The following is a 20,554-nucleotide window of genomic DNA, read 5'->3' on the forward strand; positions in this document are numbered from 1 at the left end:
ACGTTTACATTTTACAAAGGAGAATTTAATTACATTTCTGAAACTATTCAGATATTTTTACCAGTGAGCAATCTACTGCTTACATAAAATTTTAAAAACATTAATATAGAGAACCATCTTTAGAATAACATTAAGTTAGAGAGTTTAGAGAGTGCCCTTTAAATGAATCTCATAAGCGAGCTGAGTTTTGAATAAGGTTTAAGGAGTCTTCCGTCATAAATGTAACAATTACAACCATCTTCTAGAGAAAAAGAGGACGTCTAATAAGTGCACAAATTGACTGTTTATAAGGATGTTGCGAAGCAATTTAAAGTAAAATCAGGAAGAGGTTTGTAAAAAATGGCTAAAATGGTGGACCGATAAGCTATGTACATAAATGTTTCCCAGTATTAAAGGATCATTTGGTTTCGATTCTATCAACTGGTGAGTATCCCCAGCCAGTTGCACAACAGTTCATTGCATAATTTCATTCCCTTCATAGAACTCCCATCTTGAGTGGACGTCAATCCGCTCCTGCCATGGCGAAAAGCAAAAAAAACTGGCAAACAGGGAACGAGAAAATCTAAATGGAAACGGCAACTGCCAAAAACCGGTAGTCGATATGCGGGTATACATATATATATATATGTATGACTAACCCCCGAACCACTGATAAGGGCAGTCATGCGAGAAATCCCTGGGAGCGAGCGAGACGGCGGTCGCAACACGTACGCATCAGCCACGAGAGAAAGCGAGACCACACGCTGCCTGCAGGAGGCGTGGCCAAGACCAGCGGTTGTGCGGTCTGAAAGAAATCGGGTTCGGGCCAGTAATCAGTCACGACTTGGAAAGCGCGCAGGCAGCACGTCGTCGTCATCGCCACCGGGAGTCGTGTTTTCGGTTCGATAAGAGATAAAGCCCTTGACCGTCGCGTAATTTTCTTGAGAACCCAACAACTGAACTATTACAAGAACTGTGTGTTGCAAGTGAAGAGTACTAAGTGATACACCGGTTAAATCGGAGTGGCGAGCAAGTGTGGTTCCGGCTGGACAATATGATGGACGTAAGCAGCATGTACGGCAACCACCCGCACCACCACCACCCACATGCCAATGCCTACGACGGCTACAGCACCTCCACCGTGGCGGCGGCCAACGCCAGCAGCTACTTTGCTCCGCAGCAACACCAGCACCACTTGCAGCAGCATCAACAGCATCAGCAAATACAGCAGCAGCACCAGCAGCACCTTACCTACAATGGCTACGAGAGCAGCTCCCCAGGCAACTACTATCCGCAGCAGCACGCGCAGCTGACACCACCGCCCACCAGCAGCCACCAGGTGGTGCAGCAGCAGCAGCAACAGCAACAGCATCAGCAGCAGGCACAGCAGCAACAGCTCTATCCGCACTCGCATCTCTTCAGCCCCAGTGCGGCGGAGTACGGCATCACGACGAGTGCGACCACGGGAAACCCGGGCACGCCGCTGCACCCCACTAGCCACTCTCCGGCGGACTCCTACTACGAAAGCGACTCCGTGCACTCGTACTACGCCACCGCCGCCGTGGCCACAGTTGCACCACCCAGCAACAGCTCACCTGTCAGTGCCGCCAATGCAAATGCCACCAGCAGCACTCAGCAACAGGCAGCGATCATCAGCTCCGAGAATGGGATGATGTACACCAACCTGGACTGCATGTATCCCACGGCACAGGCTCAGGCCCCGGTTCACGGATATGCCGGTCAGATCGAGGAGAAGTACGCCGCCGTGCTGCACGCCAGCTATGCTCCCGGACTGGTGCTGGAGGATCAGGATCCAATGATGCAGCAGACCACCCAGTCGCAGATGTGGCACCACCAGCAACACCTGGCCGGCAGCTATGCCCTGGATGCCATGGACTCGCTGGGTATGCACGCCCACATACACCACGGCCTGCCCCACGGACACCTGGCCAACTTGGCCGCCAACTCGCACCAGCAACAGCCACAGGTCCAGCAGCAACAGCAGCAGTCGCACCAGCAACCGCAACACCCGCAGAACCAATCCCCAACGGCACATCAGCAGCAGCTCCATCAGAACTCCGTGTCCCCCAACGGTGCAATGAGTCGCCAGCAGCGCGGAGGAGTGATCTCCCCTGGCAGCTCCACTTCCTCCTCCACCTCCGCCTCGAATGGAGCACATCCTGCCAGCACGCAATCAAAGTCGCCAAATCATTCCAGCAGCATCCCCACCTACAAGTGGATGCAGCTCAAGAGGAATGTTCCTAAGCCCCAAGGTAAGTCGAGCTAGGAAGAAAGCTGAGAAAGGGTTTACTGTACTGAAATAATCCGAGTTTTATCCGTTCCTAAAGAGTTTGTGAACATATGGAATATGGTTACAAAAAACCTTCTATTGAGATATTCAAATCACAGGATGATATCAGGGTTTGGATTATTACAATTTTAGTTTTCTTTATTTATTTCTAGCACTGATCAAAAAGTCCTTTGAAATTAAAATCCCGCTCATTGTAGAATCAACAGGATAGAACGCTATAGTCGAGGGGCGGGGGCCTATCATATGGGGTGGTCACTATATTTTTGGTATACCGTAGTTAGATATATACATAAATATCTCTGTAATCTGCATGTTGTATCTCATCTTTTTAGCTTTATGAGATTGATGTGTTTCGAATGATGTAAGTTGGCGTAAAGGGAAAGAATCCCCAAAATGTAACTGCAAATGTCAATAGATTGGTAGAATTCCAAACTTTTTTTCTTTCTTTGTACAATTTTATTTGTACAATTTGTAAGTTGTTCTAAGTGGTTTTAAGTTGTTTACGCACTTGCCCTTTTTGCGTGCCAACTTTTGCGTTCTAAGCGTTACTAAACGTGTCTCATTAGACAAATTCTCTGGCAATTAAAAAACCGCATTCCTTGCTAATTGCCATATTTAACTTTTCAACTCAAATGGCTTGCTCCATAGATCCCATATAACTTACGGAATATATTAAGTTTATCGGACAGTAATTATGCAAAGATATACACACTGTTTAATACATACGAATGGTGGTAATTTAAAGAAAAGCATAAGAAAGAAACCCAAGTAAATTCCAAAAAGCGTAAAACGATGACTTTCAAAACTGATTGACAGGCCAAGATACAAGAATCAGTCAACCAGTAAAACCAGAGAAAACGAATAAAAATGTGAAAGAAATTACGTCGAACGAAAAGATTAAACAATATCATAAGAATGTTTATAGGTACCACTTAAAAATCGTAGCCATCAACAATAGAATGAACACAAGTATGAACAATTAGCCCTGCAGAATATTAGCAAACGTGAAACGGCATTGATGCGGCAGACAGAATATCAAGAAAGACGTCCAACCGGGGGCATGTCACCTAAAAATATGCCTGTCTCTTCAAATGCCAAAGATTTCGCCCTCCTCTGTCCCTCGCTCTACAGCCCGGCTACGAAATCTCAATGCTCCGCGACCTCCACGCCCCTTTCCGCCTCTCATATTATCCGCCGTTCTCCTGGACTCTCCTTTGTCATATTTCTTGCATATTTCAGATAATTTTGTCAATGCCTGTGCAGTCAGTCAGGTTGTCACTTGTCACATTCGCGAGTGGAGTTTTGTATCTCGGAATTAGCCAGCTAAGAAAATGTATTCGCATTGATAAAAAAAAGATTCGAAAAGTCCGTATTGTATGCGATAAATAAAACGTCGATTATCCAAAAGAAGCAGCTGCCACTGAAAAAACGAGTATTTTTATTGATACTTCGTGAATTGCATAAAATTCGAGCGTAAGCCTTTAATTGCTTTTCAAAAAGTTTGAGGTCAGCCGAGTAAATAAATAGCAACTAACTGAATGGGGCATACGTGTTTATGGCTCACCCTGAATTTTGTAATATAATTGTTGGGAAAGGTTGTAGAACAAACATAAGGTCGAGCTTTAAATGCATATATGAATATTTTTTACTCCTTTTGGGTAAAATTAAAATTTAAATTTATAATAAAAATAATTTTATGATTTAAAGTATGCGGCCATGCTGAAAGGTTTCTCTAAAAAATGAATTATATTTGTTCCTGAATAGACTGTCCCCGCATTTGCTACCCACATTGCCATATTCCAACCATCCTCCCAAACCTGTTGACCAATTTCATTTGGCTTTTGGGGGTCTGGTAATGTACTTAACCTGTTCATGAATCAAGTTGCACAACTGACGCTGATTACTGATATCGGAGCATCGTGCCTCGGACCACTTACAGTTCAAACGTAATCCCCCGGCTACACCAATAATCATACAAATATTTTCTTATTAATGCTGAAAAGTGTCATTTACATGCATCGTTTTCAATTAAACGACGCCACAGTGGCCCGAGTCGAACGCAACCGATCCGAGATCCGAGATCTCAGATCCCAGATCGCCGCCGATCCAAAATCCCCACGCGCCGCACCCAAAACCGAACCTTACCGACGCGTGCAAGTGGAGTCAGGCGCTAAGATGGGGAGCTGGGTGGGGCAGAGAGGTGTAGATTGCACAGAAAGAAAATTAATTAGTTGAAAAGACAAATTGTTGATTCAAAAATTTGTTGTTAATGCCATTATATTTTATTCTTCTGCACTGGAAAATAGCATGCTAGCCATCTTAGTTTTATTTTGGTGACTCAACAAAAAGGTATTTGATCTCGGTAATTTTACAATTTTAATTTTAAGACCAAGTAGGGGTTCATTGAGTTCGATACGGAATATGATTTTTCTCGATGTGTTCCAGAGGCGACCGCAAGTCAAACAAACAATTAAAGCGTGCATCCAGCGGCTGGGAGATGCAGCCCGAGTCCAGAATGAAAGTGGGGCTGCTCCTCGGCATGCCGAACTGGAACTGGAAGTCGAGTTGGCTGTCAGAAAAAATGATTATTTAAATAAGAGTCTCTCGTTTGAGCCTCACTGCAACCGAACTGTCACTGAGCAATGATCTGCTGCCTCGTGGCTCCCCTGGAATCCCTGGGATGCTGGGGCTGCATCTTGGATTCTGGTTACTGGATGCTGGATGCTGGAGACGCTGCTCGCTGTGAGCACATGCTTGGGTCCATCTGTCATGTCATCCATTTTCAGGCAGGGAAACAGCATAATCAGCAATCGTGGTTATAAATGGTAGCGTTCGACATATTGGCATTCACGCACATACCGACCGACTGGATTTCCGCTGACCAGCCCACGATTCAAAGAGTTCTAATGTGTTAATCAGCATTTTTCAGTAACCAGACAGAGATCAGTTGAAGTTGAAGCAGGAATGAGGAAGGAGCTTGCTCCCATTGCCATGAAGATTAATGCACATTTTTACAGGGATTTGTCGCTGACTAGGAATTGGTTTAAGATACACAAATACACAGATACAACTTTCCACTTTGTTAGTAACCAATATCAATCAATGCGCGAAATCTCGAAAATACTTTTGGCAAGATTATGATGACACCTAGATAAAACTAAAAATAGCTATAGTTATAAAAAATAAACCGACCAAGGAAACGAAAAACTTATCCATCATTCAAATGTCAGTGTTATGGAATTTAGAACTCTTAGGAACTAAACATTTGCGAGATTTCAGTGGAATAAGCTGACACATAGTGTGCAAAAGAAAATTAACTTTAACAAGAGCGATCGCTATAGTCGAGTTCCCCGACTATCTGATACCCGTTTCTCAGCCAGTGGAACTGCGAAGGAGAACTTTCAACACTGACATTTTTTGGCGGTTTGCTCGCGTTAGAGAGGGCGTGGCAAAAAGATTTTTAGCAAATCGAGAAAAAATTTACAAGACTAACAAAAATATGAAAAAATATCAAAACATTTTTCAAAACTGTGGGGGTGGCATTTATGGGCGAATTGTGGGCGTTAGGGTGGGAGTATCAAAAAGATTTTTGGCAAATCTAAAGAAATTTCAATACTAATAAAAACGGAAAAATATCCTAACATTTTTCAGAAGTGGTAAAAGAGGTAATCTCTCATCATAATTCCTCCCTCCATCATTGATTATCTTCTATCTTTCGAATTTATATCCCTTATTATATCCCTTATTATTAAGTTTTTACGACCTGGCATGGTGATAATTTTGTTTGTTTTTATTAGCCTTTTGGTGGGCCCTGTTCTAATTGAAAAGTTCCCATCGAGGCGGGCTAGCCTTGTTGTGGTTGAACAGTTTAATTAATGCATGGTAACTGGAAGTTCGCTGCTTTTTCTGTTTCTGTTCGTGTTTTATTGTTTTTTAAACGATCTACCACTTTGTTCGTGAATTTCACCCACTCCCCCGAGGGTGGGTGGGAATTTCCACACGCAAGCCACTGCCCGGAATATATGAAATATGAAAAGAGCTGACAAAAGTGAAGGAAACTCGAATTAACATAAATGTTGTTGGAAAAAAGAAACAGCAGAGAAGTTTTGGCCAAAAGGCTGCAAAGGTGTTAGTTCTCTTGGCCACCAGAGGTTCAGGGGTCAGGGGAGTGGCCAAAGAGGGGCATTCGCTGGCTTTATTCAACATTTATTTGATGTGATGTTTTGATATTTTTTGACACCAACACGCGACGCGAACCGAAGAGCGACGAATGTGCCACAATGAAAACGAAATGAATTAATTACGTGCATTTCAAAACAGAAATTGGTAAGATATGTATATAAACGAGCTCGTGGCGACCGAGAACCCCGAAACAAAGACTCCTGCCCCAAATGAAGCAGACTATTTAAATGAAATGATATTGTGGATAGAAAAGTGACCACCAGGAATGCGAGATAACATCAAACGCTTGCCCAAGCCCAGCCGATCCAAGCCGCACTGAACCTAACCGAACAGAACTGAGACCTCGACTGGGAGCGGGAGCCCCGCCCGCCTGTCTGTTACCCACGTCGTCATCGTCAGTGGCTGTTCCCTTTGCCTTTGCCTTTGCCTTTGTCCGGGTCGCAGAGACCAGTTGGTTAGGGATCGCAGCGTGAGCGAAGCGAGATGAAAAACAGGAGAGAACGCCATAGTCGATATCCTCGACTATCGGATACCCGTTACTAACCCTGAAACACACTCTAGAATCTGCATGTATAATCTTAACTTTTTAGCTTTTATAGTTCCCGTGATCTCGAGTTAATACGGAGAGACATACGGACAAACGTGCTTATCCAGCACTTCTTCCTGCTACAAACTTTTAACGAAATGTATTATTCCCTTCTAGTCGACGAATTAATTATCAAATTGTCCATTAAATATTAGACATTTTAGACATTATTAGGTTGATAGGCAATTTAATCAGAACTTCTTAAGACTTATCGAATATATATATTATTTATAGTCGAATCAGCAGTTTTTATTCAATCGATCACAGCCAACGGGATACAAATTATACCACAGTATATACTTTATATTAATTCTTTGCAAAGCAATAGTTTTTTGAGCATCACATTGTGTGCAAATGGCTTACAACTTTTTTGTTGAAAGTTTCAAGCTCTCCATCATGCTCCCATCGCTATCGCAGGCTTTCGTTTACCGCCTCCAACCTCAGCCAAAAATAAAAAAGTCCAAACCGGGACCAAAAAAATGTATGGCATGTGTCGTGACAAATTTTGTTCGCTGGCGCGCGCTGAGTTAACATTTTTGAAAGCGTATTATTAAATTTCTTTCCCCGCTCTATGTTTTTCGTTCCCCCTCCCCACACTTCCCCCCCCAATCAGGGCTCGGGGCTCCAAGTGCGAAGGAAACCCCCAAACCCCCAGGAGCCTAGCCTTTGCCCGATCAACGAATCGATTTGTTAGGCGATAAGCCCCGGTCAGTACTTACAATAATTACCACTTAAGTAGGACAGGAAAGGGTCAGTCTCGGATCCAAATCCCTATCCTAACCGGACTCCGTCTGCACTGCCTCAGTGACGTTTACACACCCAAAATGTCAGTTTCCATAATTTCCATAAGGTTTGACTCGATTCCAAGCGAGTTTCTGGGGACAACATGGGAAGCACATTAGTCCAGTCCGCGTGACAGTCAATGGAGATTGGAAAGGGGGAGAAACTGGAAGAGCTGCTCCCAAAAAAAGTAAGACGAAACGGTGTAGGCGGGATTCGAACTACCAATTTCAGGGTACTACGGGTTAATAGCTTAAGTCTTAGTCTCGATTTTAAAGACGTAGTCGACTGCAATTTCAACTACAGCTCTGTGATTGAATAATTGTTTATTCCATTTATAATTATTAAACTTGAACTTGGCTGGTTTACAATTGTATTTTAAAGACCGAAGACAGCTTAAGGAAAGTCATAGAAGATTTCATAATGTGCTCTATCAATTTGGCAGAGCTCTAACATACCCTCAGTACTCTGAGGCCAAGAAAAAAAGAGGAAACTGACGTTTCGAAAATGTGTGGCAGCCCAACCACCGCTGCATTAAAGGATATCCCTCAAGGGTGCGCATTCCCGATGTCCTTGCTCGCGCTGTGTTATGTAATATTAAGCACAAATATACACACTGTGATGAGGAGTTGTTTGCCTGAGCGGACAGTTGGTGCAAACAGTGCGCCAAAAGCGGAGGATACGGATATCTTATCTGCTGTTTGCATTCGGTTGGCGTTGGCCCAAGGTTCTCTTTTCGTCTATATCCATGGCGCCCCGTATTCCGTTTCCTTCGGCGTCGCTGGCCGCCTTAATACTTTTCAAGTGTATAATTTAGTAAATTATATAAGTATCGCGTTACGTGCCCTGACACAAGCCCAAACACACTCAGGCCCCAGCTCCATGGCGTTATCGACGATAAATGCGGATCAATATCGTTGGGTTGGCCTTTTGTTTGTTATTTCCCTTCTTTCCGCTTGCAAAATTGCACAACGTCATCGTAGTCTTTCGACTTTTCAGGAAACTTTCGTTCTGATAGGGTTATCAATGTATAGCTAATTGATTGTGATTTATTTGGGGTTCACCTCTGTCCTTACCTACATAAACTCTATTTTTAAGTCAGTGTACTAAAAATATATTTCACCTGAAGTGGTCTATGGGCGAAAGTAAAGTGGATTATCGCTTGCGGAAGTTGTGACAGTTGTGAAGCCCAAGCTGTTACTGACAAATAAATGTGGCCAAGACTTTAATTGATAATTGTGCTTAATATTTACATTTAAAAACATAATTATATCAATAGAAATGCGGAAATTCCGTCCAATTCTAAAAGCCCTTTTTTGAAGGAACTCCATGCCACACAAAATGGATTTTCGCTGTAAGCGGCGTCTGTATACAAAATACTTTGCGATCCAATGAATCATTTGACGAGGCAAACAGTAGTCGGCCAACAATTTAAGCTGTTACCAAATGGATTTGCCCTTTAAAAAAGTGGCCAAAAAAATGAGACAAATGGTTCGGGCAATGAAAACTTTTGCTCTGCGGTGCTCTTTGAATGGTCGGTCAAAAAGCTCGAGTATTTAGCAATTGATCTGCGAATCAAAGGGACCGCTCTGAGCCCCAGAGCTCTACAATTGTCTCTATTTCTCAGTGTGGCGGTGTGCGCTGGTGATTTCATTTCAATAATTCTCTCCGTACCCCGCACAGTAGATAAAATAGTAAACGAAAGCTGTCAATTTGAAGTCCCATTGTTGATTTCGATTATTGTTCCCAATTTTACTGCTCTCGCCTCGCACTTCGTTTCACTCCGTCCGATATCAGGGCACATTAGGGAAGGTGTCCACCACGCCTAATACTGCCGATCTAACCGATCTGACCCACCACACCGCCGATAACGACAATAGACATCAGGCGGCTTAAAGTGGACATTCTAGTGGCCAGAAAGGCATTAGCCATTTACGCTTGAACTTCAACTTGGCCGCGACTTGATTTATTTAGTGTTTTGGTTTTCATTTCCGCCGGAATGAAGCCGGCTGATGGATGTATCCTATCTAGCTATAGGCTCGGCCACTAGGGACAGAAGGCTGGTATCAGGGTATTAACTGTACGACCCCATACGGGCTTAGTTTAGATTGAAAAGATTTGATTCAATGATTGAAAATTGATGGTGAACAACAAAAATAATTATGTTTTTATTTGCCATGATCCATAAGCAACTCATGGGTAATAAGACACTCATAAGTACATTAAATTATGAAATTCTTCCGATGTTTAATATTAAATCTTAGCTCTTTCACTAGTTATTATTACATTCTCCACATAGACTTTGTTACGTTAACACAGATTCTTACAATTAAATTCATGTAGCCATATCGACTGGCATCGCTACGTTCGAATGAATGGGGAGTACTTTGAAGCACATGATTCGTGATTTTATGCCCAAGTGATTCCTAAGCCTCGTAACACTTGCGTATGACAGTTGCAATCCAAGGACAAGCAAAAAATAACACAAAAATTAAAATCTCAATTTTGTAGAAACAGCTAAGCGAAAAATACACAGGGAAGGAAAAATGATTTATTATATAGAAATTATCTCATGTAAACAAGTCAAGTCAGTTGCCAGTTTGGCTAATGCCACTTGTCTCTTCGCAGGCCCCAAAACCACCTCCCACCCCCTCGCACCAGTCGGTAAAATTTGTTAATTTGTCTAATGAAAATTTATACACACACTTTTTTGTGGGGCCTCGGAAAATCCAAAGCAAACTGTAGGCCTATGGCCAAGTCCCAGATATGTATGTATGTACATATACATATGTACCGGCAGAATTGAAGGCGACGGCCTGAAGTCTGAGGCTCGACGTCTTGTCTGCACGAATTTCCACGGCAGGCACGAAGATTGATGATGACATTAGCATCATTGTCGAAAATATTTCTTTAAGCCAGCCAAAGGACCAAAAGCAGAAACCTTTTTTTGCCAAACACTTGAGCGAGGCAAAATGTTTTGAAATTTGTTTTGTTGACATTTTAATTTGCAAATACTTGGTGTGTGCGAATATACTCGTCTCCATGGCCGCGTGTGCGAACGAATGAAGCATTAATTGAATTAAATCATCAAAAAGTGGTGGACTGAATAGGGGCCCTGCGAGGGGGTATTCCTGGACGTTAAGGGCCATGTCAAGTGGAGCCACTCAAAGTGTTGACTGTCAGCCACACGCACACGCAACTGGAGTATATAGAAATATGTATTCTACGAGTATGTGTGCCAGCCCACAGTTATTTTTTTGGCATTTGGCAGCCATTTTTATTCGAGCATTTTTTCTTCCTTCTTTTCTTAGACCCTATCAAACACCCTTATTTTGCTTATTTCAACGGCTCTTCAGCAAATGTCCGTATATACGAAGTACATGTATGTACGAATACAAAAAGGGAAACTATGAAAATCCACACATCCACACATCTGCGCATGTGTTCGTGCATTTTCGTTCGGTGATCCGTCATCTTGTCAGAATGTATTATTCGAATTAAGATTTTACTTTTTTCGCTGCTTTGCTGCCATTGAATTGAATTAACACAAGACCAAGCGAGCAGCTGTAACTCATACAAATGAAAAACCAACCCCCTCCATTTTCACCCACCCCCTGGAATCAGTAATTTCACTGCTCACTTACTCACTGCTATTTATGTGCACACCAAACACTCTAGCCTAAACTTAAAAATAAAATTCCAACAATAATAAGCCCAAAAAAGGCTTTTAGTCGGAAACGTGGAGTTGTCACTGCTATCGGCCGGGGAATAGAAAAACTACTTCAGCCAATTATCGCCATAGAAGGAAGAGATAATCTAACAAATAATTATCAAACTTAACTAAATTTCTAAATAAATACAGGACTAAAATGAAATGAAACGGTAAACGTATTCATTCTACATGTGCTAGGAATATTTTATATGTACATATATAATACTCGAATAGATTCACAAAATATGGTATTGAAAAGCATGCCTCTTTGTATTTTGTTGAGTTATCTTCCAAGCAAAAATAAGCTTAGTTATTCTCCATTCCAGCCGAATTCATTCTGAACATTTCATGGTAACCCGAAACCCTCTAGCATATAATCCTAACCATATCACAATCGCCTCGATAGAACATGCCTAATTTAATTTAAACGTACTTTAGGTCCCTATGTTGAGCCATTTCTTATCGGCAAAAAGTATGTAGTACAAATATAGTAATGTCGACAATTTTGATTTTCGGGTCTATCAGATTGCTACCGGAATTCAGCGTAATCTATGGAATGGAAAACACAAGTAGAATAAACAGAAAACAGTAGCCAAAACGTTGCTACTAAGATAACACAAATATGTGCATTCGAGTGCCTGTGTAAATATTTAAATCGAGTTTGCGTTGTCTTGTGTGTGACGGCGACATAATTTTCCGAAAGGTAAACACCCGATCAAGATGTTCGATAAGAAATTGAAAACTTCTTCCGGGGAGACAGAAGAGACAGTTAACAAGATTAAGAAAATGTGTGTCGGGCGCCAGTTGAGACATTTTTCAATTCCCTATGGAGGGTTAATATCTGACTCAGACAACTCCCATTGGTTTCGTTTTGGATTTCTTTCAAATATCTCGTACCCTTTGTCGAACGATTTCCATGTGTGTTAGACATCGTGACTAATAAGCCGCGGGACGTCTGCTATGCCCATACAAAACTTTCAATTAAGCTGGAAAACTTTACCTTACCTCTGGTGGCAGCGGGTTGTGTATTTTTGGGGAACGATGATCTGTAGATACAATTATGGGAATTCGGGTATTGTGCATTTCACGATTCGTGTTTGAAATGTACGTAGATACCACGATACGACTGCATCATCGCATGACATGTGGAAAAAGTCTCGGGTTGACAGGCGGCAAATAAAACTGACAGAATGAATGGACATGGCTAGTGGATTTTCGACGGGATTATGCCAGTTTAGTCAAGTCAGAGTCAGAGTCCGATTCCGAGGGTCCTAACTTCGAACCTCGACTTTCCAATCAGTGTTGACTGTGCCTAATTAGCTGGATCAACCCTCCCCAGAAAAGGGTTATTGGCTGAGATTGCCAACTCAATTAGTGCCGACTGACCTCTGGTCATTCTAACTCCGGAGTCAAACATCTGGCCAATAACACTGCCTCCGTTTATTGCAAAATATTTTGGTCTATATTGGCCCTTTCGGTTCCTTGCCAAGGGGGCCATAAATTACTTGCAGGTGATCAATCACTTCGTCACCAAAGCCCCCGATCGTCAGCATTTTTGGTCAGCTTTTTTCTGGTGCGCTTTTATGGCCCCAGATTAGAGCAGATTCTCGAAACTTTTGCCACATGACGTTGAAGTTGACGTTGAGGTTGACGTTGATGTTGTGTTTAATCAACAATTAAAACAATTTACTTTTAATTGAAATATAATTTTCTATTTGCACTCGAGTTAAATATTATTATCAATTGAGCCGCTGCGGCGGCCAGACGGCGTTCCACGCACTACGTCCGACGGGTTGGGTCTCAGGCCCACTTAATCGCCCCAAAACGGACCCCATGTAATGCCACCCGGCTCACAGACTGCCAGCCAGTGTGTGAATGTGGGCGAGTGGGGATCTCCGTAAAGTGGCAGTGGCGCCTGCATAATAGAAGTGATAATATCATTATATCATATCAAAATGGCCGTTCTACAGCGAATGACTCACCGAACCCAGGGAACTGTACTGTACTGGGCCGTGGAACTCAAGGCCAGAGGGTAGACTAGTAGAAATACATAACAGCTGACGAACAATTTGATATATCAATAAAACACTACAAGATGATCTTAATACAAGCCGCAATTCTTGACACTAGTTGGTACGTTGGTTTTAAGGTATTCATAAGATTTGTAGGCAGTCTAAGTACTTTCTGAAGTGTGACTAGTCTAGACTAGTAGAAATAGATAACAGCTGACGAACAATTTGATATATCAATAAAACAGTACAAGATGATCTTAATACAAGCCGCAATTCTTGGCACTAGTTGTTACTTTGGTTTTAAGGTATTAATAAGATTTGTAGGCAATCTAAGTACTTTCTGAAGTCTGTTTTGAATTGTGCTATCTCGGTATATTCTTCATTTTTTTATAAAGCATTTTTATTTTTATAAGTAGTTGTTCCCCCACACGAACATTAAGGATAAATCGAAATAGTTTTCATTAGTCTCTGATTTCTTTAAGCCTATTTTATGACTTTTATGATTTTAATGACTCCCATAACTTGGCTAGGACAATCACGGATTTTCCTCATCTACGTTTTCACTCGAGAGCCGTGTGTGTGATGAACAGGAAGACATGCAAAAGTCAAACAATGGTTTGGCTGCGTTAAACCTGCAATTGTAATTACCGCTAGTTGAGATGTTATCAAGTTACATTGACTCGGCGTGGCGCCCCTCGCTGCTCCAGTTACCCCCCTTTGCTGTGCTTCCCCACTCATCCGCCCCTTCGGTAAATTCTGCTGCAGCCACACTGCTGTTTACATTGATTGTCAACAGTGTCACCTAAGCGCCATGGTGCCAGCCCAACGTCCAACCCACCCCCTCAAGATGGCCTTCAGCAGGGAGGGGTGAGGGCGGCTCTGCATGCCTCGGAGTTTCCCTACTTTCCACCGCTCCACTTACCCCTCTCTTTCCCCACCGAATCCTCAGAGCTCGGAGCACTGAAGTGGAAGCGATCCCCGATAATGCTCTCTAAAACTAATATTACAAAGTAGATATCATTTGGCGCCGGACAAAAGCGACAGTGCCGCCAACCGGCCGCGACATGTTTGACAACCCGAGCGACACCAGCATCGAGCGAGGCAGCCGTGCCACTAGCGGAGGTCGCACCGTGCCACAGTGAAGCAGGAGATGCCAAGGGGACAAAACTTTGTGCTTTACGCTAAAAAATAAAGTAATAAAGTAATAATCTCTGCTTTCCATCTAAAAAGAAAAACATCTCAAGAGCAGATAATTCTCAAATAACGAGACTACCACTACTTTTAAAGCAGAGTAAAAAAGAAAAAAATGTAGTACTTTGCATATTATATTTTTTTGTTTAAATGGCAATAGGAAAGGAACTAAGGATCAAAGGATCTCGAAGGAAAGGAACTTCTGTACCGCTGCCTTTTATCCACAGGGTATTACAAAAAAGTGCCTAGAACAGGGATAGATTTTCATGCCCCAAATCCTCTGATCCATGTATTACTTTCTAACCTTTCCCACACCACTGTTCACCGATTGGCGACGGCATATTGACAGCCCAACCGGAATGCAGTAACTCGCAACTGAACTGTCACAGTCTGTGCTGCTACGAGTATTACTGCTACCGTGAGAGGGAATGTGGATGTGAACGTGAAGGTGATTATGATTGTGACTGTGACTGCGGTGCAACTGCCGCGGGGTTTGCTTAGTTTGTTTGACTGTGAGCGGGAAATTCAAATGCAATAATCCTGGGGCTTGTTTTCTTGGACATTCCTATGTGCATTACGATAGGAGTAGAGCCGAGTTCGAGACCGTTTCCAGAGCGACTGGGCACTTATCAATCGATCCGCAAACAGTTCCCAAATCCCCGAAAGGTGCTCGCGAGCTACTGTGGATGCCAATTTGGGTACCAGTAGCACTTGGAGGAGAAGTCATAAATTCATCACTCATTCGGCTAGTAAAATTTATTTATTGCTCGTAGCTTCCGGCTTGATTTATAGCACTTGCTATAGCGGCCAATTGACTAAAAACTGTTAAACCAACTCGATAACTAATATGGCCGCCATTCGGCACTTTTTTACTTGATAGTCGTCATCATCGGACCATGAGGAAACTCTTTAGGTTGGTGGCTGATGGCCGCATAATGCTCATTAATCGGTTTGTGCTGTAGGAAAGTTCCTTAAGATTTATGATTGTGCTAAAAGGTTTTTTATGAGCTAACGATTTATATACCCTACTACACCACACTCCATAAATTAAACTACAAAAAAAGATAAACGTTTTCTTTAAACTATTTTAGTTGCATAAAATCTATCCTTTAAATTTTCCAATAATCTATAGGACAATTAAAAATTAGAAAAAAATTTCCAATGACCACGTCTTAAACAACTTTGCGGACCAAAATAGGATTCCAGGTCCGAGGCAAACCTACAAATATAATGATTCCTGACCCTCCCACGAAGCGAAGTGAGAGCTAAAATCAAACTCGCAGATCCAGAGATAAGTTACAGAATGCCCGCCGTCAGGATAATCCCAATATTTTCAAACAAACCTATTGAGCGCGTTAAATCCTTCTATGGAAAGGCAAACGGCCAAAAGGAATTATTTTCATCATCGTCGGATTTAGCCACGGGGCGCATGTCAAATTATGAATAAAATGCAAAATCACGCAAACAAGCCAAAAGTCAAACGGAAAGGACACAGTTTTGGGCAAAAGGGCTTGGGGGAGATAAGCCGGCGAGGATCGGAACTCTCACAATGATTAGCTGCGACAGCTAAGGATCAGCATTAGGGATCGGCCTCCTCACCTGCATCTCACTCCCTTTGCCATGGAACCACAACAAAGAAGAGGACAGAACTCATGCTACACGAAAATAATATATCGTGTTGAAGATAGAAAAAAAAGGACGGCATAGTATTTTGAATTAGCATCCCTTATAGCCACATTAAATAGTTAATAAAACTTAAGTTTGATTGGTGTAACTAAATGATTAGAAGAAACCATTTCGTTAGTACTTAGTTAATGTATTAAATGTTTAAAATAGTTTATACGTAGTGCCAAGTTTCTAAAGGGTAATTATTCCAATAATTGATCTTGCGCATGAGCAACCTCGTTCCTTGCTGAACAGATTATACCATTTAATAGCTTTATGGTGTACAAATTTTGCCCAGTGTGCCTGACAACCCTCCTTTTTATATTTCCAGCACCGAAACTACCTGCCAGTGCAATCGCCAGCATACACGACTACCAGATGAATGGACAGCTGGACATGTGCCGCGGAGGAGGAGGCGGGGGCACCGGCGTCGGGAGCGGTCCTGTGGTCGTTGGGGGCAACGGATCCCCTGGGATCGGAGGCGTCCTTGCCGTGCAGAACTCCCTGATAATGGCCAACAATGCGACGGCGGGAAGTTCCCATCCCAACGGCATGGGCATGGGTCTGGGCAACGGATCCGGATCCGGAATGAGCAGCTGCAGCCTCTCCAGCAACACCAACAACTCCGGCCGCACGAACTTCACCAATAAGCAGCTAACCGAGCTGGAAAAGGAGTTCCACTTCAATCGCTACTTGACGCGGGCGCGACGCATCGAAATCGCCAATACGTTGCAGCTAAATGAAACCCAGGTGAGAAAGCAAGCAATCAAAAAGATGTGCATGCAAGGATCTATTTTTTTTAGCATAATTCATTAATTAGTCGATCTGGCCATGTCCGTCTATCCGTCCGTATAAACGCTAGGATCTCAGGAGCTGTAAAGGCTAGAAAGTTAAGATTAAACAAGCAGGATCTAGAGACATAGACGCAGCGCAAGTTTGTTGACCCATGTTGCCACGCCCACTTTAACGCCCAAAACTGCAAGAACTGACGCACCCACAATTGTTAAACCCCTTTAAACCACGCCCACTGTAACGCCCGCAAACAGACCAAAAGTACCACGCTCAGTTTTTTTTTATTTTTGCCAATTTCTATTGATGTGACAAAAAGAATGTTGAACTTTCACGTTCGCACTCCCACTAGCTGAGTAGGGGGTATCTGATATTCGAGGAAATCTCTCTTTTTTTCTAATATGCATGCTTTTAGAACACCGTACATATTGATATATTATATTAAATTAAGGCACAAATGTAAATAGGTTTGACTTGATTTAAGATATCTATCTCGAAATTGGCTTTAACATGTTACCCACTATGCTTGCAGGTCAAAATCTGGTTCCAGAACCGCCGCATGAAGCAGAAGAAGCGTGTGAAGGAGGGCCTTATTCCGGCGGACATCCTGACGCAGCACTCCACGTCCGTGATCAGCGAGAAGCCGTCGCAGCAGCAACCACAGCCGACGGAACTACAGGTGAAGTCGCAGGGCAGCGATCTGGGCGGGAATGACCTGGCCACAGGAGCAGCTTCAGGACCCACAACAGCCATGACACTAACAGCACCCACAACCCAACAAAGTTGAATGGATTTCTTCGTTGATGGTTGTAATTGTTATGCTATTGTTGTTGCTACCGCCAAAATATTGACGCATTTCGTTGTGATAAATTAATAGAAAGTGCACAGAAGATCGGAAGAACTAAACTAGGCGAGGGTACAAGATAATGAAAGAAATAATATATCACACACATAGCAAATTAAAATCTGTAATCAAACGCTAGCAACTAGTGGAATCTAGGTGCCATATTCATGTAGGGGATGTAAATACTTACACTTACATTTCGCATTGCCGCAGCTGAAGTTTGTTGAACTAGCTTAAACTAAACTCAGGGTTAAATTAAAAAGAAACTTACTTAAAAGCACGCAGAGCAATTGACAAAAAATATTGATACAAACAGAATCAAAACATATATCTAAACTATTTAAAACTTTCCAATAACTAGTAGTAACAATAATACCTAGTAGAAACCCCTAGTTAGATTCCACCCGCCACCACCAGAGCTCGTCTGTAGTATTATTAGCTAAGTTCTAGGATGCCCGAGTTATTCGTTTTGTGCTTAAAAGTAATCGGTGGTAAATCAATCTTGATGTACGTCTGTATATTTAATCTAGTCCTAATTGTAATATAATTATAGCTGTACTCCACTCCACTTGTATGAAGAAACAATAAACGAAACCCGATTGCAAATTGTTAATAAACAATGTGGACAAGTTATTGCGAGTGTGGGCGTTACAAACATATCTCCGATGAATTGTGGACGTATTTATTTTTGGTAATCTCCGATTTCCAAGTACACCGATAAGAGAAGTAACATTCGACTGGGGATTTCTACTGGAAAGGGCAGCCGACACACAAACCAAACCAAATACTGCCTATGATATCTTGATTAATTGCAGAGCGAGAGCCATGGTCAAAATACCATATGCAAATCTATCATTTTATGGACAGATATGGCTGGGGGATTAGGTTTTATATATTTAAATTGATCACATGTTTGTGAAAATGTGAATTTTTTGTGATTTATTGATCTTTTTGCGACAAGAAAAATATCCAGGAAATTCATCAAACTCCTTTGACAAAAACGGTTTTGCATATGGTTGATAGATAGGGTTTTAAGTCCACATATGACATTTTAAGAAACCTGAAATCAGAACGGGACTCCATTCTATTTTTTTCGTTGGAATTAATTCATGATTAAACCAGTAAATAGCTTACATTTTTTAAATAATAATGAATACTAACTTACTTGCATTTTAAATTAACAGTTAAAATATTGCTAAGGAAAAGAGAAAAAGTGGATTGTCTTGAACTAAAGAGAAATCAATCTAGCTTTAACAACTAATATTAAAAGATATTTCACTTTTGCGGTTTATTTTCAGACTAAATAAATACACATTCCTTAAGCATGCAAGACATGTATATAAGTATTTTAAACTTATTTTATTAAAAGTACTATTTTTGCTACGTTACATTTATAAACCAACAAATAAGAAAAAAAAAGAACAGAAAAAAAAATTTTCAGAATAGAATCATTAACTCGCAAAAGGTTTAGTTACAAATTGTAGGCAATAAATAAACAAGAGAGAACGCTATAGTCGAGTTCCCCGACTATCTGATACCCGTTACTCAGCTAGTGGAAGTGCGAGGAGAGTCTTCAACACTGACAGTTTTTGCCGATTTGTGGGAGTTAGAGTGGGCGTGGCAAAAAGTTTTTTGGCAAATCGATAGAAATTTACAAGACTAATACAAAAATGAAAAAATATTAAAACATTTTTCAAAAGTGTGGGCGTGGCAGCTTTGGTCGGTTTGTGGGCGTTAGAGTGGGCGTGGCAGCATGATTCAACAAACTTGCGCTGCGTCTATGTCCCTGGAGTCTGTATGCTTAATCTCAACTTTCTAGCTTTTGTAGTTCCTGAGATCTCGACGTTCATACGGACGGACAGACGGACGGACAGACGGACATGGCCAGATCGACTCGGCTATTGATCCTGATCAAGAATATATATACTTTACATGGTCGGAAACGCTTCCTTCTGCCTGTTACTTAATTTTCAACGAATTTAGTATACCCTTTAACTCTACGATTAACGGGTATAACAATCAAAACAAAAAGTAGTGAAAATAAGTAAAATGCCCAAAATATAGTTACATATATTTTTCAGGGGTGCCGCAGAAATCGCTTTGCTTCAACTTCGCAGTTTTGCAATAAATAGAGTGAAAGACTTTTTACAGTGGCTGTGTAAATTGCCCAAAAAGATAATTTAATTATTAAGAAACCTACATTAATCTTGTTAGCATTACACATTATTTTTTTTACATTTCATAACAAAACAAGAGAGAACGCTATAGTCGAGTTCCCCGACTATCTGATACCCGACTCAGCTAGTGGATGTGCGAAGAAGAAATTTCAGCACTGAAAGTTTTTGGCGGTTTGTGGGCGTTAGAGTGGGCGTGGCAAAAAGTTTTTTGGCAAATTGATAGAAATTTACAAGACTAATACAAAAAAGAAAAAATATCAAAACATTTTTCAAAAGTGTGGGTGTGGCAGCTTTGGGCGGTTTGTGGGCGTTAGAGTGGGCGTGGC

At 41.9% G+C, this 20,554-nt stretch overlaps 1 protein-coding gene across 1 annotated transcript; it reads left to right on the plus strand.

Annotated features, from left to right (window-relative positions):
- Positions 1–667: 667 nt before the first annotated feature.
- LOC120453714 (homeotic protein labial) lies at positions 668–18,643 on the plus strand. The gene is made up of 3 exons (XM_039638537.1): positions 668–2,252; positions 16,750–17,168; positions 17,740–18,643. The coding sequence occupies exons 1-3, from the start codon at positions 1,034–1,036 to the stop codon at positions 17,992–17,994; spliced, it is 1,893 nt and encodes a 630-aa protein (XP_039494471.1). The 5' UTR covers positions 668–1,033; the 3' UTR covers positions 17,995–18,643.
- The last annotated feature ends 1,911 nt before the right edge of the window (positions 18,644–20,554 follow it).

Source organism: Drosophila santomea, chromosome 3R (assembly GCF_016746245.2).
Source record: "Drosophila santomea strain STO CAGO 1482 chromosome 3R, Prin_Dsan_1.1, whole genome shotgun sequence".
Lineage (NCBI taxonomy): Eukaryota > Metazoa > Arthropoda > Insecta > Diptera > Drosophilidae > Drosophila > Drosophila santomea.